Source organism: Denticeps clupeoides, chromosome 14 (assembly GCF_900700375.1).
Source record: "Denticeps clupeoides chromosome 14, fDenClu1.1, whole genome shotgun sequence".
In the NCBI taxonomy this organism is placed as follows: Eukaryota; Metazoa; Chordata; class Actinopteri; order Clupeiformes; family Denticipitidae; genus Denticeps; species Denticeps clupeoides.
Genome location: NC_041720.1, coordinates 14,773,143 through 14,798,984, shown reverse-complemented (window position 1 = coordinate 14,798,984; position 25,842 = coordinate 14,773,143). Strand labels below are relative to the sequence as shown.

At 47.0% G+C, this 25,842-nt stretch overlaps 1 protein-coding gene across 1 annotated transcript in view; it reads left to right on the top strand.

Moving 5' to 3' along the window:
* Positions 1-7,317: 7,317 nt before the first annotated feature.
* Positions 7,318-25,842, top strand: part of jag2b (jagged canonical Notch ligand 2b) — a 35,445-nt gene continuing 16,920 nt past the window's right edge. Inside the window, exons 1-4 of the mRNA XM_028953154.1 lie at positions 7,318-7,558; positions 7,977-8,297; positions 20,757-20,814; positions 25,445-25,708. Coding sequence (XP_028808987.1) covers positions 7,490-7,558; positions 7,977-8,297; positions 20,757-20,814; positions 25,445-25,708 — 712 coding nt within the window. The 5' untranslated portion in view covers positions 7,318-7,489. The remainder of the gene's footprint in view (positions 7,559-7,976; positions 8,298-20,756; positions 20,815-25,444; positions 25,709-25,842) is intronic.

Below are 25,842 nucleotides of genomic sequence, written 5' to 3'. Positions count from 1 at the left end.
TGGAAAACATGCAGCCCTCAGATAGACAGCCCCTGGGACTCAAAGGCAGGTGTCCTGGCTACGGGGGGATAGCTCCAACCACTGTCAAGCTGTTGCGCTCCATGAAACTAGGTTTGAGTTATTCCTTCTGCCCCAGGGACGTTTGGACTTCATGTTAGGAGCCTCACGCAGGGCACTGGTAGGCATTGGTGGCCAGTTCTCTCAGCATTTCAGGAAATCTCAGATTTCTGGTGACTTTGGATGATGTCTGCATAAGCTAAATCCAAAATGGAGTTTGAACATGTCCTATCAATTCAAACCCACAACATTGGAGGTGCGAAGTCACGTATCTGGTAGTAGCCAGGTAGTAGCCTAGTGGGTAAGACACTCGCCTGTGAACCAGAAGACCCGGGTTCAAATCCCACTTACTACCATTGTGTCCCTGAGCAAGACACTTAACCTTATGTTGCTCCAGGGAGACTGTCCCTGTAACTACTGATTGTAAGTCGCTCTGGATAAGGGCGTCTGATAAATGCTGTAAATGTAAATGTAAATGTATCTGCATCCCCCGCCCGCAAGTATCAGACCTTAGTCTGATGATAGTTAGTCTCAGACGTCTTACTGCATTTCAGCCCAGACTCTGAATACAAGGGTGCGTTCCCCCTAAATGTAGATGGTTTTCACAGTGCCCTGGTTTTATTGCCCACTACAGTAATGTACAGTCATTTGGGGCATGTGCTTTTATTGTTTAACGTGGCGTTGAAATTTTTAGTGCCACCTTGGCGTGTTCCTCCCCAGCTGATGGCAGCTTGCAGAAAAGAATGCTGTTTATTTTGCGTTTAGCCTTTCATTAAATCACTCGACTTGGCCAGACACAAGTAACTGCACATTCGCAATGATCACATGAAACCTGCGGGTTGGAACTGACGTCTGGGAGGTAAACATGCTGTGTGTGGTCAGAAGCCTGCGCATCCTTGACGGCAGAGCAGGCCCATGACATGTTAAATTCTCCTTTGTCGCTGATCTAAAATAATGACGAACTAATACTGGAATAAAATAAAAATGCCATCCGCCGGGGAACACAGAGAGCATGTTGCCTGGGAACCAGGTGCTGGCAGGTCACAGAACACCCCCTCACATTTTTTTCTCCGCATAGACGTGTCTCGTCCTTCCTCCCTGCGAGGCTTTCACTGGAACCTTCTGTTAACCTTGAGCTGAATCCCGTCACTCCAGCGCTACATTCCGCTATGTTCTTCATGGGGCTACGCCATTCTGGAAATGTCTTTGAATTCGTTGTTAGATTTGGAGAAGCATCGGGAGCTAAATTATCATTAAAATATTTGGTGAAATAACTCGAACGTTCATCGTCATTGATTGTCCAGCGGAGTTTTCCGACAGAGCTACGTGGTTCTGGTCCAATGATGTTCAGAATTGGGGTCCTCATAGAACTGCCCACTGGCGTATGATTTGGAGTGAATGGGATAGATCACAATCAGATGCCACTTTACCCCCTTCTTAGCAGTAGTTTTGGCATAATTTGGCAATGATGTTGTGACTATTGTAAGAGCAGAATTTACAATGCTGGTACAGTATATTAAGCTTAATGATTGACACTCAGTATGAAGCGATTCATATATTCCATTTATAGAAAATAATAACTGGTAACCTCCGTGCTCTGCCCTGCACGTTGTGTTTTTTGGCAGTCGCACAAACGATAAATTAAATTCTAATGACCTCAACTCATGTGTCACTGTGTGCAAATTTGTATGTGGCCTGGCGGGCGCTTTCATGTGTAATCCGACACGTGCGGCTCCGACAGCTTCCCTATTGTGTTTGCGCGGGACAGGCCATCTGTCCCGGTGGCCATGGCTGGCTTCCCCTTTTGGCGGAGAACTCCCAGGTGTGACCGCCCTTTGAAGCGCATTGTGCCCACCTCTGGAGTTATGACTGACCGGGACAAAAGCGCGGGCAGACATCCAGCACGATTCCACCGCACTGTCCATCTGTATGCAAATGAAAGAGGTGAGCGCCCACAGACGGGGGGGGGGGGGGCATTTCGGAGTGCGGGGCCGAGAAAATGAATACACACGTGAATAAAAGGTCCTGTGACCTTTCGCCTTGGTGACCAGGGTCAGAGGAGGCGCATGGCCAAGGCACTTAATGATTCATAGGGGACGGTTTCGTGGGCCGCGGTGCCGTTATCTGCTTTCTTTCCGTTTCCTTGCTGGCTGCATCTGAAGACAAGGTTAAAGCCTAATCCCCGCCTAGTGCGCGGCAGGCGACTGGGATTAACCGAGTCGAGATTTATGAGATGGATGCTGACCCCTCCTGATTCCATCGGCTCTGCTGGACTTACGGAGAGGTATGGGAGATATTTACGAGGTAGAGCATCCTGCTGAGGACGTTCTGGCCAATGCTCGACGTTGACTTTTCACCAGTCAGGGCGAGTGAGACGAACAGAGAGAGATGAAGGGTGAGGGGGGGTGTAGTACACCACAGTAAACCTGAGTGCACTCTTTGACTCAGTGAACCCTCATTGAACCTGAAGACGGATGTGAGACTTCCAACGTGGAAAAAAAAAAAAAAAAGAAGCAGAACACACTTAAAAACACACGCAAAGAAAACACAGCGGCTGCTGCTTTGAGCCCATGGTAGGATTTCCTGGGTAGAACAGACGCCACTGCTGTTTTTGGGACAGCCAAAACATGGGGGATTCGTTCGGTTGTGGGCAGCCGGCTCTGGTGTCGTCCACAGGATGGACATCCTTGTCCTATTTTGCTAAATATAACACAATATGCTCAGCTCAAGCGATCTTGTTATAAGCGATAGACAATCACACCTCCATTGAAAAATACACTCTGTTTGCCAAATCAATTTGGTCAGTCAAAAATCTGGCCGATCTGTTTAGTTTAATTAGTCCATAGAGATATTTAGCAGAACGCGCTGAGGAGGCCGGGAGAGATGGCAAAAAATATACAAAACTAATAGTTCACTAGACTTATCGCAAAAAAAAATCTGAAAGTGATTAATGGTCAGATGAGGCTTGCCGGGAAATCGTTTCTCAAGTCTGCCTGATTATCAGTAAATAAGAAACCAGAATTGATAAACTGAATAACCCCTCCACTCACATTCAAGCTGAACTTCACTTCGCTCGAAACATTTGAATATGAGGCGTGCTCACTCACCGGCTACCGTAGACCCTCCCAAAACAACCATAAAGTGCAGAAACAAAAGTTGGATCTATAGCTTAACTTGCTATCTAAGCACATATAAATGATAATGCACCACTTTAGTCTTCAGGATCTATCTGAATTCGGTCTATCTGAATTATGTGGTATTACTGTTGACCAATCAAGTAGTGCTCAATTTAAGTTTAATTCTGGAATGGTATACTGATGATATTTATAGTCTTAAATATACAGTACAGGTCAAAAGTTTGGACACCTTCTCATTCAATGTGTTTTCTTTATTTTCATGACCATTTACATTGGTAGATTCTCACTGAAGGCACCAAAACTATGAATGAACACATGTGGAGTTATGTACTTAACAAAAAGTGGAGACCTGGCCTCCACAGTCACCGGACCTGAACCCAATCGAGATGGTTTGGGGTGAGCTGGACCACAGAGTGAAGGCAAAGGGGCCAACAAGTGCTAAACACCTCTGGGAACTCCTTCAAGACTTTTGGAAAAGCATTTCAGGTGACGACCTCTTTTTTTTTCTTACTGAACAAATAACTTAAAAATAGTATTCTAGGAAAAGTTAAGAGCTAGTGATATATTCATAAATAACAATTGTTGTTGCTTAACACACAGTGCTGAGGGCTTTTCCCTGGACACTGAACTCTGGAATGGCCCTCCCCTGGCATTGTGTGTGGAGGCTGATACAGCCCATTGTAAAAAAAATTCCCAATTGTAAGGATCATTATGGGGGACTGTCTACACCTGCAGCTCCAGAGGGAAACGAGGAGGGAAGAATGTGGAGGTGCGTCATATGGACCGATACCAGGTCCCTTTTATCAGGACCCTGAAACGTCCCAGATAAAACACTGACAGATTATAGAACCAAATGCAGATTATAGAAGAAAACGTGTGTTTTTAGATTGTCATTCTGTTTATAGTGTGGCATTGTGTGATTGATCATAAATTTCGTCGCCATTTTATCAGTTTCACAAAACCAAGTAGATAATTTGCCTGTCGTCTTCAAAGCATCATTTCAGCAAGGAGCTTCAATGTGTTCCTGTGAGATTTTATGTAGTTTTGACCCTGTGGTGCATTATCCTGCTGGACCACTGGCCCAAATTGTGTTTATAAATCTCCTTCTCCATTACTTTCTTGTAAAGTAAGGCACGAGCAGCCTTACTATTGCTATTTTAATAGGTTTTTCAATGGTTTCTTTCTTACAACATTCATTCTGTAATGATTTGCCATGTTTGCATATTTTATGCTCCCACATACAGTACAGGTCAAAAGTTTGGACACACCTCATTCAATGTGTTCTCTTTATTTTCATGGTAGATTCTCACTGAAGGCATCAAAACTATGAATGAACACATGTGGAGTTATGTACTTAACAAAAAAGGTGAAATAACGGAGAACATGTTTTATATTCTAGTTTCTTCAGAATAGCCGTCCTTTGCTCTGGTTACTGCTTTACACACTCTTGGCATTCTCTCGATGAGCTTCAAGAGGTCGTCACCCGAAATGCTTTTCCAACAGTCTTGAAGGAGTTCCCAGAGGTGTTTAGCACTTGTTGGCCCCTTTGCCTTCACTCTGTGGTCCAGCTCACCCCAAACCATCTCGATTGGGTTCAGGTCCGGTGACTGTGGAGGCCAGGTCTCCACTTTTTGTTAAGTACATAACTCCACATGTGTTCATTCATAGTTTTGATGCCTTCAGTGAGAATCTACCAACGTAAATGGTCACGAAAATAAAGAAAACACATTGAATGAGAAGGTGTGTCCAAACTTTTAGCCTGTACTTTATATTGTAAGGTTAAGGTAGGCATGTTCAACTGGGAGTCTTTGATAATTCCTATTTAAAGTAGTGATTTTATGAAGGCAAACGTCCTAATTTCAGGCCCTCATTTACTCATCTCCATTTATCGTCAAAATCTCTTCACCCAGCAGCCCTGGTCATTATTTTGCTCATACGCTAATGGTCAAAAGATACACATTCGCACATTTACACACTGTTAGGAGGCAACGACTAAATCACACCGTGCTAAAGCATGGCCACATGCTTCAGGGAGCTGTCAGCCAGGAGGAAGCTTTGTGCAATAATGGACGTATCTGGGCGGGGTGAAGCCAGCCTCACCCTCATGTTACACTCTGCTGCAACTATGCAACACCTCAGCCTCCTACGAAGTGGATCAAGAAGTCTATATGTCAAGGTTTTCACCTCCTGCGGCATGCCGGGACGCAATCGAATGGATTTGTCCTGAAATTTTTTACAGTCCTCCTGCCCACACACATACAGAATAAAAAAAAATACATCCATGCTCCTCTGTGTTATGTAACATGCTTGAGTGTGCACGTTTAGCAAAACCAACCCACTGCATCGTGGCGCCAACCTTGGAACACGAAGAGCGAGATTTCACTCGCCATTTCCTCATGCCTCTCAGAGTTTAGCAAAGTAGTTTATTTTCAGCGTCATCCACTGCTTACAGGGCGTGGACCAGTACTGCACACACGCTACCGTTTCATAAAATGCAACAAATTCTGTGATTTACGGGCCAAATTTCAGCAAGCTGAAGCTGAAGCTGAAGTTGTAGCTCATGTCTGCAGGGACAATTCTTGGCCATAAATGGTACAGAACATTCCAGATTTGGTAAAGGTTTCTAAAGCTCACGTTTCTGAAATCGTCCATTCGTCCATTTCACAGACATTTGCTGAGCACATGGTTGCATAAGACAGTGCAGGTAGTCAGTGTGTGCATGAGCTTTTTTTATTTTGCATCTCTGTGCTTCTGTTTCTAACTGATACAAGCGGAACGGTGCTGGGTTGTGACGGCTCAGCGTCTGTCGCGTTTCTACGTTTGCACATTTTATGGTAGGCCTCCCTCAGTCACCTCATGACGTTGTGAAGACACGCAGTGAGGAGGTGTGCATTATGCATTTACATACATGTATGATTTCCGGATGCCATCGCTTCATTGCTGCAGAAACCAGTTGACTTTTTAAAAATCAAAGAGTATTAAAAGGGTGCTGCAACCTGCTGAATTGATTTTTCGCCTCGTCATCAGGCCAATTTTATCAGTGTTTCCTTGGCTGCTTGACGACAGGTCATTCTATCTATTTCTCCCACATCCGCCATCACAACGGTACATGTGAGCTTTTAAACTGGGTCACGGGAACGATTAAAGATGACAGGGAATTGATGTGGAAGCTATACGTTCATCAGTGAGGGATGCTTAGTGGGAGAAACCAATTAAATATGTATGAGGGGGAGACAGTGACTTCACCTGTCCCCAGGGAACCCCCATTTCCCTCCATATGGACCAGGCCGAGCACCTATGGCAGTAATGGTGTGGGTTGAAAACGTGTCACATCCGGCCCTACCAGCAGACCTTTCCATGCTTATCTGTTTACAGAGGAGCACGAATGTCGACGCCATTTGTCACGAGAATGTTAAGGGGCTGCTTTAGCTAACCACACCAGACAAATTAAGAACGTGGATTTCGTGGCAGTCTAGTTATCAGGCTGACGGTCTTTTGGGGGGATTTTGGGTTCAACGTCTCCACCAGGCCCTGTCACACAGTTGGAATGGTTGAGCTATTCCATGAAAAAGCTACATCCGTGTAAAAGTTACCTGGGCAAAAACAACAACGATTCCGCGCGCTGCGGCGGGATTTCGCGCGAATCCCGCCGGGTGGTTTTCCTCCTCGTACGGTAGAGGGCGCTCTCATCTACGGCAGTTCGGGCCGCATCGCCTGAGCCCGCTGGCCGTCCCTGCTGCGGTGAATGTGGGACGGACGCGTGACAGAAATAAATGAAACGATGGAGACTGCGGCCACACCTGAGAATGCTTATTTTTTTATTTCTTTTTTTTTTATCTAAACACGTTCTCTTCCCCTTGTTGTCCGGGACGTGATGCAATAATACTCAGTGACGTTTAACCATTCGGGTTATACGTAAACTGTTAGTATTAAAAATAAAATAAAAGAAGGACATCCGCGATTTTGACCACCGTACAGCACTTTCCCGTGTGGAAGTTTATTGCGGGGGGAAGCCCCGCCCCCCGCGCCCGTGATTGGCCGAGAGGCGCGCCGCCCACCATTGGCCCGCGCGGCCGTCAATCACCGGGATAACCTCAGGCGTGCACGGGCTGCGAGACGCATCAGTCGCCGTGCGTGATCTGACGGAGGGAGAGTGTCGGAGCCGCGCCGTCGCCGCGCTCGGTGCCACGCTGGTGAATATCGTGCATGTCAGGAGCGGAGGATCTTGTCGCCGGTCCACGGCCGCTTCCCATATTCCGCGCACGATATTACCGTATTCCCAATTAATCTGAGGCATGTGGGATTGCACAAGGATTAAGAATTGGCTTTCGGCAGCGTGCCTGCTGTTGACGATATGGACGAAGGTAAGGCGGGGAGGACCGTGGGGGGGTGGCGGCTAATTTCCCGCGAATTGCGTTAATTATATTGATGAAGCGGGGGGTGGGGGGTGAAAAGATTAATGAACGTTAATAATCGACGCGAGCCGGAGGGAAAAGTTGACGGGCGTGGGGGGGGTCGCGTTATACCGTCCGCGTTGATCGATAATCGAATTGCGCAGCGAGCGTGCGTGCGTGCGTGCGAGCGTCGCGCTGTTTGACTGTCAGGGGGCGCGAACTGTCACATCCGCCCCGCTCCTCGTTTCCTAGCGTTTTAATACACACACACATGTGTATGTATGTATGTATGTATGTATGTAATTTATTTAGTGCGATGAATAATGTGAAGATGATGAGAAAGGAAGGTCTGTGGAAGTTGGGGGGCTGAACCTGTGTGTATTTTTAGGTGTCCGTGTGCTCGGGCTATTTCGAGGTGCACTTGGTGAGCCTGCAGAATGTAAACGGTGAGTTGCTGGATGGGGAATGCTGCGACGGCACCAGGAGCTCTCAGGACCTGCGCTGCTCCCGGGACGAGTGCGATACTTACTTTACGGTGTGTCTAAAGGAGTACCAGACCGAGGTGGCCACCACCGGACAGTGCACCTTCGGCAAGGGATCTACCCAAGTCCTCGGTGGGAATATTTTTTCCTTTAAGAGCCGGAAAGGCAACGGCAACAAGCTGAGCGATGCTGGCAAGATCGTCATCCCCTTCCAGTTCGCCTGGCCGGTGAGTAGATCCCCACTGCGGCCCCCTTCACACCGTCTTCGCACCGACAGCAGGATGGAAGTTGTTCCGGGGTTTGGACCCCGTTCTGGTCGCGGTTTGTTAATCTAACCAGGCGTCGTGCGGCTGTGTGTGAGACGCCGGCGAGAGCCCTGGGACCAACGGTGTCCATGCGGCATGCCGGCATACAGAAGGGTTCTCATCTTCCAGACGGTCCGTTGCCACAAAAAAGTGGATCTGAAGATTGAAATAAAAATGTAAAAATAAAAAAAAAAAGCCTGATTATCTACAGATGGAGAACAACAGGATATTAGAGACACTTTCTGTACACACAACCAGAAGGATTCTGGGTATGTAGGCACGTTAACCAAATCGATAAGCCGTGGGTTTGGTTCCATTTCCACTTCCACATTCAATCACTCTGGACTCAACCCCCCCCCAGTATTTTTGCACAAACTCTCACTCTTGCACAAGTTTTTTGGCTTTTCCACTTTATACCTTGCTTTTGCACATATTTTATGTTTTATGTTACCGACATAAGTGTAATATTTGGTTATGTTGGCAGTATTTGCATATTGGTTGATTTGTATACTTGCAATATTTGGGATATTGAGGTCCATAGCAGTCGCCAAAGCATTTCACTGCATATCATACAGTGTATGACTATGTATGTCACAAATAGAATTTGAATTAGAATTTTTTTTATTATTTTTTTGTTTTTTTCCGGCGGCTTGTGCCGGTGCTCTTTGTGGGAAGACGTGGGATACACCCCTGCCGTGGTCTGGTCCAGAGGGAAGGGGCTCGGCGCCGGACAGCTGATCGGTTGGCACCTCGTCCCGAGGCAGATGTGGTTAATGTCTAACCGGCCACGAAACGGCCTCAACCGGCCGCTGCACCTGCCGCATTCCTCGCTCTGTTTACCTTTTTTTTTTTCCTGTTGATTTGTGATTTGGCCGCGATGAGCTGATCCGTAAAACGAGTCCCGAGATTGAGTTTCTTGTTTGCCGTTGCCGTGTCTTCGGATCCGGCCCGTCGCCTGGAAGCTAATGAAATTGCCGGTGGAACGTCTTCTTGGGTGGCGTGACATCCGGACGTCCGCTTCTCCCGCGCGCCCCGTAACTGCATCCGGGCCGAGTTGAAAAGCGATATCTCACCCCTCTCGCACCGGGAGAAGGTGCCGGGGCGCTGGCATCTGCAAATCGGCCACCTGTCGGAAATAAGGGGATTGATTTAGTTTTACAAACACACTTACATTTTACCACATTTACCAGACGCCCTTATGCAGAGCGACTTACTATCAGTAGTTACGGGGACAGTCCCCCCCCCTGGACACACTCAGGGTTAAGTGTCTTGCTCAGGGACACAATGGTAGTAAGTGGGGTTTGAACCTGGGTCTTCTGGTTCACAGGCGAGTGTGTTACCCACTAGGCTACTACCACCCTGGGAGCGTCCCCTGTGGGCTGAATTTCTAGGATGTGCTTGAGAGCTGAGATCTGAAATGGGGGGGGGTTTTTATCTACTGACTCGCAGAACCACACCTTTTTATTAAATATTTTTTGGATATTCTGCTAGCCGAATTCTCAGATGCCTGACTGGATTGAGTTGTCAACTGGCCTTGGACTCGAGCCTGGGAGGGTTTTGCGAGGTTGTGTTTCACATCCAACCTGTCAAGAAAGAGCCCCGGAATGTTGCCAGACCCAGTCTGCCAGTGTCACCTAACTGGTGATGTCTCTTCTTTCTTTCTTTCTTTCTCTCTCTCTCTTTTTTTTTCTTTTTTTTTTTTTTAAACTCTTTCTCTCCCTTAATGGTTTTAGAGTGCCGAGAGATGGGGTTCTTATCCAAAGCCACTTAACAGCAAGGGGCGGACGGCAGCTGCAACGGTCCGTCCGAGGCCGAAGGGCCGCCGCGATTCAAGGCTAACTGGCAGCGTCACCCACACCTGATTGAGAGCTTGCCGGGCTGTTGCTAGGATACGGCCACATAGGGCCTTTAGTAAACAATTATCTGCCCACCCCCCCGCCCCCCACTCCCATTCCCCAGCTGGTCTTTCAGCGGTTCCTCTCACGCTGGCCTCACCTGGGAGAGGCGGGGGGGACCGAGCCGCGCTCATGATTACACCATTGATCGTGTAATTAGCTGGACTCGGCCGCCCGTGACCCCCCCCCCACCATGACCCCTGCCAAACACTTAATTGTCCGGTTCTGTGCCCGGAGCAGGTGCTCGCCGAGGGGTGATTAGAGGCGCTTGGAGGCTCCTCTACCTGTGCGGATGGCCCTCATGTGAACATGTCTTGTTTTAATGTAATTTGATTAGACGAGTAATGCCGTGTTCAAGATGGATGAGGTGCATGTGGCTTTCATGTCAGCTTTGAATTTAATATATGTATTTTAAATTGAAGGAAAATTTGATTAAAAGACCTCCATCAAATGGAAGTCCTTTTTGGTCCCTGATATACAAGATGAAAGTGAAGTGATTGTGAAACACTGCAGCACAACACACGATGGCACAATGAAACGTGTCCTCTGCATTTAACGATCCCTCTTCGTGAGCAGCCATGACATGCGCCCGGGGCGCAGTGTGTGGGGACGGTGCTTTGCTCAGTGGCATCTCAGTGATTCGGGATTCGAACCGGCAACCTTCTGATTACGGGGCCGCTCCGTGCTGTGTACGATCTGGTGGATCAAATGACATTAATAATGCATCCAAAACAATATAACTCAGAACTGAATTTGGATTTTAACTCACTGAACCAGTTGACCCCAAAAACATAAAGATAAAATGCATAAGAATGAAAAGGTATTTAAGTGCTCATTCACTCTTCTAAGGCTGGTGTGGTGCTTGTAGAGGACTGAGCCAGCACCACATTTTTGTATGCAAAAATATCTATATAAAATGACCCTGTACCGATACGATATCACTGCGTAATATATTGCTGTATCAACATTTTCTAATAACCCTAATATTTTTCCCACAGTGTGGTTCATTTCCTTTAAGATGCTATGCTCCTCTTCCTGGTTGTTTTAGGGCGTTTCCTCTTTCCAGGTGGGTTGTGGTCCATTCTGAGAACATGCCCTTTTGTGACTGGTGTGTGAGATGCTGTATCGATGTGGGTCGGGTCAGTTCAGGTCAGTCCGTTATGCTAAATTTGTTCAGTCTGTCATGGAGGAGACGAGGAGAGTGCTTCTAGGGCTTCTAACTGGGACTCTAGGACCAATTGGGTGCCTCGGTCCCTTTCTGATGTGGTCCAGCGTGCGACCCAGTTAAAGGCAACCTTTTAAGAAGATTTGTGGAGGTGACACAGACTTGTCAAACACCTCACCCAGGTTACCATGGAAAAAAATACTCTTCAGGCCCTCAACAAAATGGAGAGGCATAGACCTTTTGTATTAATGGCCAGAAGAGGCACAGTAAGGATCTAAGCAGAAGGAACGCGGGCAAAACAATCAAGTAGGGTAGTAGTAGCTTGACTATGAACCAGAAGACCCAGGTTCAAATCCCACTTACTGCCATTATGTCCCTGAACAACACACTTAACCCTGAGTGTCTCCAGGGGGGGACTGTCCCTGTAACTACTGATTGTAAGTCACTCTGTATAAGGGTGTCTGGTAAATGTAAAATGTAAATGAGTCTCAACCTGGTTTATAGTCTTTGATTTTGCATAACTTCCTGATTTAATGAGTCTCAGATATTATTTCTCCTATTTCAAAGTGAGAAAAATGTTGGTTTATTGGATGGGTCTTTATGGTCTTCTATCAATTACCTAATCAATAATATTCTTGCTTATTGATTGGTCAAGGAACACAAGCGACAGGACACAGGAGCTTGAGGGCGAATTTGAAGAACCAAGATGTCCTCTGCCTATTGCAAATGGACAGGCGTGACATCACAGGAAGGGCCTTTATCGATTTCCCTCCACAGGGCGTCCCGCTGCGGCGATTTAACAGGAAGTCTAAGATCAGGCGCTTTTCTTCCTCTTTCATTCACTCTTTCTCCCTCACGCTACCTCTCTCGATTTCTCCCCCCAACCTTTTCTAACATGAACAAAATAGCTTTTTGTGTCCTACTTCAATAAACATGTTCTCTTATGACTGGAGGGCTGTATGGGAGCTTTTTGTAACCTTCCCATGGACTGGGGAGGAAGGCCACTTAAAGGCTGCATTTCTGCCCCTCCTGAATGTGCAGTCATGTGGGAGATATCTTTAGTTGCTGAGAGTCTGGGCCAATTACGAGGCGAGGCGCCCAAGGGTGACTTTTATAAGGTAACCTTCTCAAGCCCTTCTGTCCCCTTGGTTTCACCCTCCGATACCCCTCTTTTTCGTCCTTCCTTGAACCCCTTCTCACGGCTGACTCAGAGAGACTGGAGGCTGAGGTCTGGTTACTCAGCATGTTCCCAAGGACTCAACGCTGTTTGCTCCCCTTCTCACCCCGATGAGTGTTGAGAAAAGCGATGGAGAGTCCTGACCTCCTCCAGCACCCTTGCAGTGTAAAAGAAGAAGCCAGAACTGGAATTGACGATGGCGATAGAACCGCGGGAAGGGAGCACATTTTTACTGAGGTGTCCAGAGAAGAGCGGCTCTCCCATGGGGTCACACGGCTGCTGGCAGTGGACATAATCGTATTGGGTGTTTTTATTTATTTAATTATTTATTTTAAATTGCCTTGTGGACTCCCTGGAGGGGCTTATAGGTTAGAGATGGGTCTCGGGGGGAGGGGGAGGGCGGCTTTTCAGAAAGCCATCAAGGAAATCGACAGGGGCGGACAGGGCCAGTGCTTCTGGGCTAATAAGCAGGCGGGCGCTGCTTCGGGAAGACGTTTCCACTTTGAAGCCCCGTGCCGTTGCCAGAAGAGAGTTGTTGGGCGCCTTCGCCTGTCATATTTTGCCGCTTCCGTGCGGTAGCTGTCCTGAGGGTAACACGTGTTCCTGTCAGCTCAGGGATTTTTTCCTTTCCCAGCCGCCCTTAGTGAGGCGCCGAGAGGGTTTGATTGTTTTGCTGTGATTTGCCCGTGTGTGTGTGTGTGTGTGTGTGTGTGTGTGTGTGTTCGTTCCTTCTCCTCGCTCACTAGCCTTAAATGAAATGCGTGCAGGTGCGGTTGCAATTACGGTGCATCATCACGCGACCGGTATAATTCCCCCTTGACTCCAGACCCGGTTTGAAATGATAATGTCTCACCCCCATTTACATTCTGGCCGCCTGTTGATGAAGTACGACTATGTACCGGGTCGCCCTTCAGGGTGGTTAATGACGCTGCCGTAGGGCTTTTTACCGCGGCCAGCAGCTGTTTTACTGCCTGTAACATACTAGATGGAAATGGGGGGGGGGGGGGTGTTATGCGTTCTGAACGGGACCGGTAGCGCGGGGGTAAAACGTGTCGGAGGCAGAGCGTGCCGCTGATGTAGGCTGGGTCCTCCGGGACGCCCATCAGCCTGGGAAGCTGCGTGCCTCCCCGCTTCCCAGGCAGAAACACCTCCTCTGCACCACAGCAGGCTGAGACTTGAATTCAAATGGGCGGCTTCCTGGCAAAATCAATGACACTGCACCTCAGCGCTCAAAACCAAGCCCCGGCTCCCTCCTCCGATTCCTGATGGTGATGGACCCTCGTGGGCATTCAGTACCGATTAAGCACACTGCTGCTGGAATATTTATGAACGTGTGGACCATGTCCTTGTGTTTTAGTGTGAAGTTCACCGTTTATGTAGTGGCCATGAATTCTTTATTCCCTCCCTTTTATGTGGGGGAAGGTAAAGAATTGATTAGCAGCTCCTCCTGACAATTTTCTCATCAAATACCACGATAATTTGAGGTCTATAAACAGGGCAAACTGGGCTAAAACAAAGTAAAAGATATTTTAATTATAAGGACAGAGAGTTAATGGAATATGAGCAGAGGATCTTTGTCCCGAAGTGACCTAGTTATTGCCCTGGCCACTTTCTAGTAGGAAAAACGTTTCACAGGAGATTAATCCTTATAGTCACCTTAATATGATTATTATAAACAGTATTATAATATTGCTTTGGACTTCTTTTCTTTTATAGGCATAGAAAGAACAGAAAACGTGTGCTGGCTTTGCACATCCATCGTAAAGGTGACCGCTTTCAGCCCCCGTTGCTTAATTAGCCAGCTTAGGGGAGGGGTTTGTTGTAATGCCATGGTGCCGCTAATGATGCGAGTTGGCATAGTAGCTGAATGCTAAATGGGCTGTGTGTGTACACACACGGCAGAGCTTGCTCGCTGGCCAAGCACCGCCTGGCCAGGCTGGCAGATCGCTTGGCTCCGCGGCGCACCTGCAACAAATGGGCCACCCCTCTCCCAACCCCTCAGTCATTCTCACTATCCCAGCATGCTATTGCATCACACTATGTAGCCGAGGTTTGGCCCAGTTTCAGTGGCGCAGTCCCCAACAGGCACGTCGGACTGCGTGGCTGCGGCGTATTGGGAACTTGACTCTCTGCATTGTGCGGGGAGGGAGGAGCGGCCCTCTCAGGATATCATTTACCAGCTCCGGGGCCTAAAGAGCACGACTGCCTGGGTCTCAGAACCTCCCTGACTTACAATACCCCTTAACAAAGCTATTGTCTGCCTTTGTCCCATCAAGGCTTTGAGTGGTGAGATGAGAAATTGCATTCAAGGCCGCTGAAATGAGTCTGTTGTTTTGAGGAAAGGTCACTTGTACCTGCACACAACCCGTGCCGCATCTGAGCCTGAAGCCGGACCAGCCTCAGATCCAGGGAGTAGTACAGAGCTGGGACTTTTCCATTCTTTTTTTTTTTTTTTTTTTTTTTCGCCCCTGGGGATGATTGCAGGGATGGAATTGTCCATGGCGGGAAGAAGGAGGGGGGATCCTGGGAAGACCTGCCAGGACAAAAGGCACCGCTGCTTTTGGGTTGGGTCCTGGCTGATGGGTGGGGGGGTGGGGGGTCTGTGTTCTCACAAGCGTTAGTGAAAAGGGTGACTAACGAAGCCTGACACTGTCCACGGCATGACCACCCCCAACTTCCCCTCCGTTCTCATACCCCCACCTCCACCATCCGTCCGGGGTGGGACCGGAGTGAACGAGTTGGTGTCACTGCCCTCTCTGACTAATTTCTCATTTACTGACATGGCAGAAGACCATGTTCTTGCCATACGATTTGGATACAGATATTTAATAGGGAAACTGTAGGCTGTGTCCCTGGAACCTGGAAAGCACTGAAGGTCTAAGTGAGTTGTCAAAGTGAGAATGCCAGACAATGGCCCCAGATGTGCCCAGATGGGAATTTGTTCATCTGCGTGTCCCTGGCTCCACAAGCTGCAAGGTCAGGGGGATTCCTGCCACACAGAAAGATGGATGTCGAAGCAACTTGTCCGCCCCCTTGCCAGGCCTTCATAGGGACCTTTAGTTGTCCGTGGGAGTGGAGGGCACCCTGGGTGCCAGGGTGATTGATTGTGGTCTTGCCTTTTCTCCTGACTCCTGAAAGGCACGATGTCGAGGAGGAACCGTTGCGTCCACTCCCCTCACAAGACTCGTTGCATGGCTTGAGATGGTGTCTAGACACTGGGTCCATTGTGGCACAAACCGGTCCTTGTATTGCTGCGCTGCTGCATTGATGATGTTTGCCTTGCTCGGCTTTTGCACGAGAACAAAACTCACTTATTAGGATCGGTCAGGGTTTTGCCTGTTTGCTCCCTCGAGAGGGCACATAGAGTCTCGTAAATCTACACCAGCTGACATCGCCTTGTTCTTCTGAAAGAGTTGGGAGTTTCATGTCTAAACTGTTAACTAGCTCTATTTTTGTAGAACACTAAAAAAAACATGTCTCAAAGAGACCTTCAACATTTGTTGCCCAACAGTTATACATCTGAACAAATTATTTATAGATTTTTTTTTTTTTTTTTTGCTGTGTTGAGGACTATTTGCTCGTCACAAAGAACATCATCACAAAAAAGCCCTTCAGACAGGCGTAATTGGCACAGTGTTGTCATGCATTTCGTTGTAATTGGGAGTTGCGCACCGTGTCCAGAAGCATTCTCCTTCTCTGAGAGTTGTTCCCTACAGTGCCGTCCTGGTCAACCCCAGAAGAACCAAGAAGAAGGATCGGCCTCCCAGATAAATGAACATTAGATGAGGCCATTACAGCACCCACTGAATGAAATATGCTCTGTTTGCTCTCATCACAGGGCGATATATAAGAGTGTGTCACTAGTGTGGTCAGATTGAGTTGTCCAATTTGGGACCTCAGGCCAGGCTTGTTCTGTATTTCTGTGAGTAAGAAGGTTCCTGGTGATGAGGACATTAGAATTGGCATCAGAGTCTGTTGGTATTCTTCCATTCATTCATTCATTCAAAAAAAAAATTTAATAAAAAAAATAAAAATTGTGTCCTCGCCAGAGCAGATGGGATTTCATGGACCCGGGGTCAAATCTGAATAGGAAGGAGGGGGATTTGCCTGGCATGTCCATCCACTACAGGAAGTTTGTCCCATTCCTGTTAAGATGTACTTCTGACCTGGTTGTCATCTCATTGTTTAAAGGCAAAGGTCAGGCAGTACACAAAATTTGAAATTAGGAATGGTTCTCTCACTGTGTTACAAAGTAAACATTTTCTGGTTGTCTTTTTAAATCGCTGTCCATATGGGCAAGGTTGACTTGCAAATGATTAACTAACAATGTGTGTAAAAAAAATTTCTTTATTTCAAGCACTATTCTACAAGCAAGGTAACTTAGTGAAACCTGCTGCTGATCTGTTTGCTGCTGCCTGTAGTTGAAAGGCAGGTCAGGTGATTCATTTCACTGCATTGGGCCAGCGGTGGCCTAGCTGTTAAGGAAACAGACCCATAATTTGAAGGTTGCTAGTTCGAATCCCGAACCTCCAAGGTGCCACTGAGTAGAGGTGTGAACCCTCAATGGCAGAAAGAAAGCAGACTCCGATAAGGCAGCCACTGTCACTACAGGCACTACTTTTTAATGAGAATTTTGTTCATAGGGCCGGCGCCAGAAAATCACCAAGCAATGTCATTATAATATAATCGATTATGTTCTGCACTGAATTGATGCAGAATCTGACTAATTTCGTTGTTGTTTTAAAAATCTGTACTAAATTTCTAACCCTAATTAAAGCTCTCATTTGTGACTACGTCCTCTATGCCTCTCTTATGGGTCCAGGCTGCTTTCAGATGTATCGAAATATCTGGACTACGGCCAGTCAGAGGCGGGCCCCGCCCGTCACAATATCTGATTGGTTTAGAATACGATATGGGCTTTCAAGGGTTTATTTTTATTTTCCCCAAACTGCTCTACCGCTGCGACATACTGCTTTCTTTTTTCATATAATTGAGAAATTAGCTCACATTTATTTTTTTTTTCCCCTCTGTAAAAATAATATCTTACATTTTGAGGTCTAAAACAAACGATCTTACCATACCAATCTAACATTCAGGCAGACGCGATACTTAACGCAAGATACCATGTGGATACTGCGGGAGTTGGCTGCTAGTTTGTACTGCAGGTGAAGCATTTTGAAGCGGAGTTCAGTCTCGATGATGAAAGGGCTCTCTGGGTCAGCAGCACTCATCTTTGCCTGTTGCGTCCTCTAATTTCAACTCTGCCCTGCAGTCCCTGACCCCTCCCATTCCATCCTCCCTGACCCCCTACCGTGGGAACTTGCACCTGTGGTGTTCTTTCTTTCTCTATTTCTCACAGCCTAGTCCTTTCTCTCATGATTGACAGGTGCCTCATCTGGTGCAGTCCAGCGGCGCAGGTCTTCATTGATCAGACTGAAAAGGGGGAGGGTCTCCCGAGGGCCATTGGCTGGTTGTGTGAATGTCACTACAATGCCAGAGCCTGACACTTTTTTTTTTTTTTAGCCCAAAGGTTCTCTTTCAGGACTCAGAAGGTGGATGTTTTGGGATGAGACTCTTGGATTATGTAGATTGGTTTCTTTCAATGGGCCCACTGTAGGGGTTTGGTAGGAGCGGGGAGGGAGGTCAAAGGTTGTTCAGGGTCACAAATGTTCTTTCTGAGCTGAGCATCCCATGTATGAACAGGGTTCCTAACTGGACCATAAATATCAGTGTCCTCTGATGCCCAAAAGGCTGGTTTCTCAAACCAACATCAATAAACGAGTAAAGGTGGATGTGCATTTTGTCTAGAGTTTTTCCATCCGAGTCTGTGTTCAGAGATGCTGGTGTGCAATTAGCAGGTGTCATGTTGTGTAGTGTTGTAATTAAAGGTTGTGAGTGTTCCTGGACTGCGGCAGGGATTGTGGAGGTGGAGGGGGTGGTGGTCGGTTGTCGGGATGGAGGTCTTTGTTCACTGTTCCACCTCCCCCACTCACTTTATCCCTATCTCCAGCCATTTGGGCAGCTGTCACATAATCCAGCTAATAAGGGACTGGGTGTGTGAGAACAGTTCTGTCTAAATGCTACTGTCTCTCTCCCACCCTCTCTCCCTCTTTTCTCACTCCCACACACACAAACTTGGTGAAGTGCATATCTCAATCAGATATGTATCACCTATAATGCACCGCAGCAATCAGAGCTGCATGAACTGTGGAGCGTTCAGTATTGTGCAGTATTACGGTCCAAGACTGCAGCACAGTTTCAGTGCTTCGTTTATCTGTCTGTGTGTCTGTCTGTTTATCCATCTGTCTATCTATCGGTCTATCTGTCTACATATAAAAGGCAGGTTGGGGGATGGGAAGAAAGGTCAGAAGCCCCTCTGCATGTCGTGGGATGAGCTGCGTTCATGTCAAATAATCCATCTTTGTAAGTCACATCTGTTGTGTCTCTGCATTGTGTGTGTGTGTGTGTGGGGGGGGGGGGGGGGGGGGGATGCAGAAGTGCTGAAGCCCCCTCCCCATCTAGGTCTCCATCAGACAGGCCCAACATAGGGCCTTTTAATCCATGTGCTGTGTGATCCAGACCAGTCAGCCTGCAGGTCCCCCCATCAGACCACTAACGTGCACGCCCACACACATTCTCTCTCTCTTTGTGTTTGACTCCTCCCCTTATTCTCATCTTAGCTGTGGAAACTAGCATGATGCATGCAGGAGAACATGGTCACTGCAGTGTATGTTGTCCAAGTGTGTATTTTATGGTTTCACTAATTAGGCCTGACAGATTAGTCCTACTCACGTTCATCTCTTAGGGCATAAGCAAATGCTCTGTTGACTGACAAAATCTGTTCAGGGCGTTGGAGGTTGTGCAGTAAATGTATGCTGTATATTTGAAGGCAATTTGTCAGTATTTTCAAAAATTAGTCTGTTGTGTGCAATAGTTTGGGTCTTCCCATACACCCCTAACACCCCTAACCCTCTATAATTTTGCTACCAAAAGTGAAGAATCAACTGTTTTTTTTTTTTTTTTTTTTTTTTTTTTTTTTTTTTTTCTGTATTAAGAGACATTTTTAGACCTAAGCGTTACATTTATTTAAATTTTGTGTTTTCCAAAATCTACAAATGGGATACTGTTTGACTAAAAATATGTGATTTGTACTTGATTTTACTCAGTTGTACTTGAAATGAGAGCAGCTTTCGTCCTTTTCAACAAATTTTTGTTGCCGAGCATTCATGATACCACCTTTTGGATTCACCGCGCAAACCTCTGGCACAGGCACACAGATGTAAACATTCACACTGCTTTTCCCACACAAGTCGGGTATCAAAGCCTGGGAAAGCATTCTGGCGTATAATTAGGGATCTTTGCAGCATTGTTCCAAAGCTTCTGGCTTCGGCACCATGACGTTTAGCTTGTTTTTCTTCCTCCTTGACCCTAGTTATTTGAGGTTGACTTCAGACAACCAGGTGAAGCCTGGGGGGGGGGGGGGGAATGTTTGGAAAGATCTGTCAGTCTGGCAGGACTGGAGCCGCAGTTGGCATTGGATTGTGTGGCTCTGAGACCCTCAAGTGCCACTTTAGCCATTTTAGTCTAGTGGCAGCTGTTCCAAAGGTCTGCATTGCTCACGGCAACCCCCTCCAACCTTGGCTCACACTGTGTGAGGTTTGATATGGCATCTGATTAATAACTAAACGACAAATTGCACCTATATATGTGTTTGTGTGCGACAATATAAGTGCCGCCCATTTGTATGTTGGGGCAAAGTCATGATAAGGTCTCAAAAGATATTAAGAATTAAGATTAGGTTCTGAGTTGAAGGAGATTGTCCTAGATCACGATTAGAAGAATGTGGCAGTGTGGTGCTGGCTGCTGGACCGCCTCGGCTCCCCTGGCCCAGCGTCACGTGCCCCCACTAGCAATGTAACTCGACTCGCCTCTGATAGAGCAATAGAGAGGCAGACGTGGGCGTAATCGATCCGGTTTACTCTCCTGACGTCCTTTCCATCCCTCTCTTGTTCGTAGGGCCACACTATTTCCGCATCACTGGAATGGCAGTGTAGTAATACTCCACTGCCCTCCCTCCGTAATGAGATGTGCATTCTGACACCTCATTAACACTCTTCTTTTCTCTCTCTCTCTCTCTCCTCCAGCGCTCCTACACCCTCATCCTGGAGGCCTGGGACTGGGACAACGGCACACATAACAGCAGTGAGTACATGATTCTCCTATCAGATGGCGCTATTATATGTTATACATAAATAAAATTTCCTGCCGATTACTGAGAGATTGGCATGCATTTGAAAACCACTAGATTGTAAAGATGGCAAAAAAAAAAGAGAGTATATTCCAAATGTTCAAATGCACTTGTTGAACCGTTGGCTGTTGGCGGGATTGTGGTGCAGTAGTGTTCCTCCTACACACAGATCTGCATCTAGGGCCGGGAACACTACAGTCCGATGGAAGCCAAGGGAAGGGAAGCAAATATATTGAATAGATTTTAGGTAATCAGGATGGGAAGTAGGGACTTTTTATTTGTGGCTTTTTGTTGTTTTGCCAGGATGCAAATCTCCTGGCAAATGTGTTGGTTGGTTGGTTGGTGCTCTGATCCTGATGTGTTTGCTTTGGCACCCTGTTTTAAGCTTGAAAGCTTTTTGGCTCGCTGGCAAGAATACCTGTGAGGTGCAGGCTGGTATATTCAAGCTACTTCTCATAAGTCGCAAGGCTGCACTGCCAATAAATAAGGCATATCTGAACATTCTTCTGATGGGCAGAGTTTTGGCATCAGGAATATCAGAGGCCGCGTATGTGTACACATGTATGTACAGGACGCCTGATCAAGCATCTCAACCTTCGGCTGAATTGTGATTGATAGGCTCCTAATAAATCTTAATAAAAGAGCCATAAGGAACATGAATTTGGCTTTCGTATCAGCTTGTTTGCTTAATTCCTCTCATGTGGGTTTGATTGGGATGGCTACTAAACAGGGACGAGGAGCTGTGAAATTGAGGTTAAATAATTGATTTGAATAAATGATTGATTGACAATTCACATTCAGCTGATTACCATATGTGACGTGATAACATGAACAACATGCAGAAATGGTGCACGTGAGAGGAAAAAACCCTTATCCTACAGCGACCTACATTTCCTCCTATATTGTAGCAAAACTGCATGTGACTTATTTCGTTTTTCTGTAAATTGCTGCATTGATTTCAATAACCTGACACAAATGTTTCTAGGACTGAATCAATAAAACGGTATCAATAAAATTGGCATCAGTAAATTCGCCCACAAGAGGGAATTATGTGTGCATGTGTTGTCAATACTTTACTGAAATGAAGGTCTAGTCAAAAGCCAAGAGCAACTAATATATTTAAAGGCAGTTTTGCTTCTTTAGCATGCAGTATTAGGTCTAGGATCAGCAATTATTAGTGTAGTTATCTCAAAATAAGGTTATTTTAATGGAAACGTTTCGCCCTTCCATTCCAGAGAGCTTTCTGCCATTGAGAACCTTATTTTTGAGAACCATGACCTGGATGACCGAGAACCTTCATAGATATTAGTGATCTCTTCGGAGATCTTGTGTAGGGCAGGGGTTATGAAGGCTTGGTGCCGGTGTCTGGTGGTCCACAGCTGTATCCTGTTTTCCCTCGCTCGTCCGTTTGCCGCTGCCTTTGTTACGCTGGAGGAAGGGGTCCGCTGGTGGAATGTAGCTAATGCACGAGAACGATGGAGAAGGTGGAGGCTGGCTGGCACGAATACAAGTGGCATTTTGGACTATGGGCACACTTCCTTTTGATGTGTGATGCCGAACGCATCTAACAGGTCACAGATTTTCAAGTTCCTGGCATAATTTTTGGAACAGTTATGCTTCGGGGGTGTGCTGAATACAAGCCAGAATACATAAGATAATCAGCGATAAAGGCTGTGTCTTTCCAAGGTTGAACTTGGTGGTGTTGGGATGACTCCAGTGGTTCTGTAATTGATCGGTGCTGAGTTTAGTGATGATGCGTTCCATTGGCAAAGAACAGGTTTGTGGTGGGAATACAATGACTAGTTTACACTTGACCCCTGTGGGCTCTTGGGATGGGAGAGCAAGCCTATCTTAATTGCTGTCTCATGGGTTGACGTCTGGGACCGGGGGAAACAAAAGGTCCATTTGTGTGTCTTCGGGAGCTGTCTGATCCAGAGTCTTTTGCCCCCATTTGCCTCTCCAGTGTGATGAGACATTTCTATCACATTACCTTAAATTTTTACCATTTTAGCAGGAGATTCTGATCTAGAATGCAGCAAGTCTGCTTGAAAGAACTGTAATGGGACCGTTTAAGCAAGTTTTTTGTATTTTTTTTATAACTATTATTGGTGGTACAAATTTACAGAAGCAATGGCATTCTAAACCCAGTGACACCTGGTCACCGTATGAATGCGATGAAGGTCTAGACCGGGAGATAGCCTGAATCTGTCTGAAATTCAGCAAGCGTTCCCGCTGTGTGTCCTGTGACTTGTACTAAAGTTCAGCAACGCTTGTTTTGGTGTCTTGCATAACAGGGAGAATCATGCAGAACAATCTTTAAGCTTGTGTGTGAAGTCATGTGACCGTTGCCACTGAGCCTTGATTGAACCCGATGTTTGAGCCCGATCCTTCGGCTTTATCCATTGAGGGTTGCCACATGACATCAGCCGGTCCGGCTGACCTGGCAAAGGCTTTTACGCTGGATGCCCATCCAGACACAACCCGTGCATGGGACCGGCATATCGAAATTCCCTGTCACCTGAATGCCCAGTGGCTAGGTTATTAACCATCCTACAAAACCAATATGTTAATGTAACGAGCAAAACATCCGTCATCTGAGTAGATAGTGTTTAATGAGTGAGTTTGCTTCGTGACACTAATAATAATACACTATGGCCCAATTTGACACTTGTGTGACACAGAGTATCGTAAAATATCAATTAGTAATCAATCAATTTTGGCCGAAAGCTATGGATTTTGTGTTAGTTATGTCATTTGTGCCTCAGGAAAGGGCCCACTGCGCTGTGTTTATCCAGCAGGAAGGGCTCTGGCCGACCGGCTGTTTAGACACTGAGCCGAGCGTTGGAGCGCAAGCCCTGCACCATTGTTCTTTATCGGGACCGCCGGGGCTATTTTCTGTTATTGTTGCTTAATTCGGCCGACATTGTCAGTAGCCGGGGAGGAAGGCGTGTGTGACGGCGTACGTGTTTGTATGCGCTCATTGCTCATTTTTGGTCCCTTCCTCCCCCCTTTTCGGCAGCCACCGCGTCACGTCGGAGGAAATCGCCGGGCCTCTATTTCCACCGCGATTGTTTGTGGCCTCCGATCCCACTGTGATAAAGATTGCTTTTCTTTGCGGGGAGCTGGCGGAAGGTTGGGCGAATTCTCAAGGCAAGCAGGGCGCTGAATCACAAATGCCGACGATAGCGTGTGAGGCAAGCGGCATGGGTGGCACCATTGGGCATCGCAGACGTGACACAGCGAATGTAAACGGGGACTTTCGAGGGTCTGAGGGAGCACTTGCGAGTGCGGACGTGTAAATACTTCAAGGGCGAGCTGGCGCTCACTGGGCTGTGTGAAAGTCAGGCAGCCAGCCACTTCATATCAGACACAGGAGCTGCCGAGAGATGGCTGCGCCGACCCGCCCCTTTCTGGCAACAGCAAGCGTACATGCGCCTCTCCCCTCCAGTAGCCGCCCGCATGGCTGACGGCCACGCACGGATCCATGCTTTGGCATTTGGCGCTGAGAACGCAAGAGAATCCACTGACCTGCCTTATTTCCCCCCCCACCTGGTTCCAGACCTAATGTCTTGTTTATCCGTTCCGGTTTCTTCCCTTGGTGGTTCGATTTGAACAAATGGTTGCAGTTGCTGCAGTTACCTAGCAGCAGTTATCTTTTGTTTGTTGTCCCGCCTGGTCCTAGGAGCCCTTGGCGAGCAGGGAGATCGTCGTTGGGCCAAATCAACTGGCAAAGCAGGAAATTGGAAGTGGCAGGAAAGCCTGAGTCATGGGAAGGCGCTTCATAAGTCAGACCCACATCCACCTCCGCTCCGTTTGGTGTTGATGGTAGTTTGCAAGTGCCAGGAATTCAGATCTTGGCATGACTCACTTCCTGCCATTGGCTAGGGATGTGACCACAACTGGTACTTATGGTGCCTTTCCATACAAGAACATTTACATTTACGGCATTTATCAGACACCCTTATCCAGAGCGCCTTACAATCAGTAGTTACAGGGACAGTCCCCCCCTGGAGACACTCAGGGTTAAGTGTCCTGCTTAGGAACACAATGGTAGTAAGTGTGGTTTGAACCTTCTTGTTCATAGGTGAGTGTGTGGTACTACTACCAAAGAACAAGTACACAGTGGCTCCCCCCACCCCCACGTACCATGTCATAGAACTAACAGCGGTAGCATGCACATCTACGGTAGCACCGGAAAATACTCAGGATGCAGCACCAACTTCAGCTCTGCCTCCCATTGGCCAAAGCTGTGAACTATTGGACTAATTGTAGATAAAACATCATAGGTATATATTTTGTTAATTAATGCCATAAAAAACTGCTTTTAAGTTTAGAGCAGCCTCTTTGCCTTCGTTGTTTTTTTGTTTGTTTGATTTTATTAAGTAAAAAAACAGTCATGAAAAAGTAGATTTCAGATTATCCAAATAAATGGATGGATTGGTTTCATAATAAATGCCAAAATTTTATTTTACTTATTAGCATTTTGAGATCCTTTTTGTTGTGTTGTGGTTGTTACCATGGAGATTAAAAATGATTTCCACACAGATTGCTCTAGTAACACTGTCTCTGCCACTCTCCGAACAGATGCACCACAGGAGGAGACTCTGATCGAGCGCAGCATCCACACAGGCATGATGAACCCAGGCGACGACTGGAAGTCCATCGTACACCCAGGCCCCACCGCCCAGATAGAGTACCACATCCGGGTCAAGTGCGACGACAACTACTATGGCAGCAAGTGTAACGTGCATTGCCGACTGCGGGACGACTACTTCGGCCACTACCGCTGCGATCAGTCGGGCAACCGAGTCTGTCTGGATGGCTGGATGGGCCATGACTGCAAGACCGGTATGAGCCAAAACGTCACACCAATACTAAACATTTCTAATTACTCAGGCTGTTGGAACATATCGATACAGCAATATATCGTGGTATTTTATGTGGAGATATCCTATCGATACAGGCACATCAAATAAAATTAA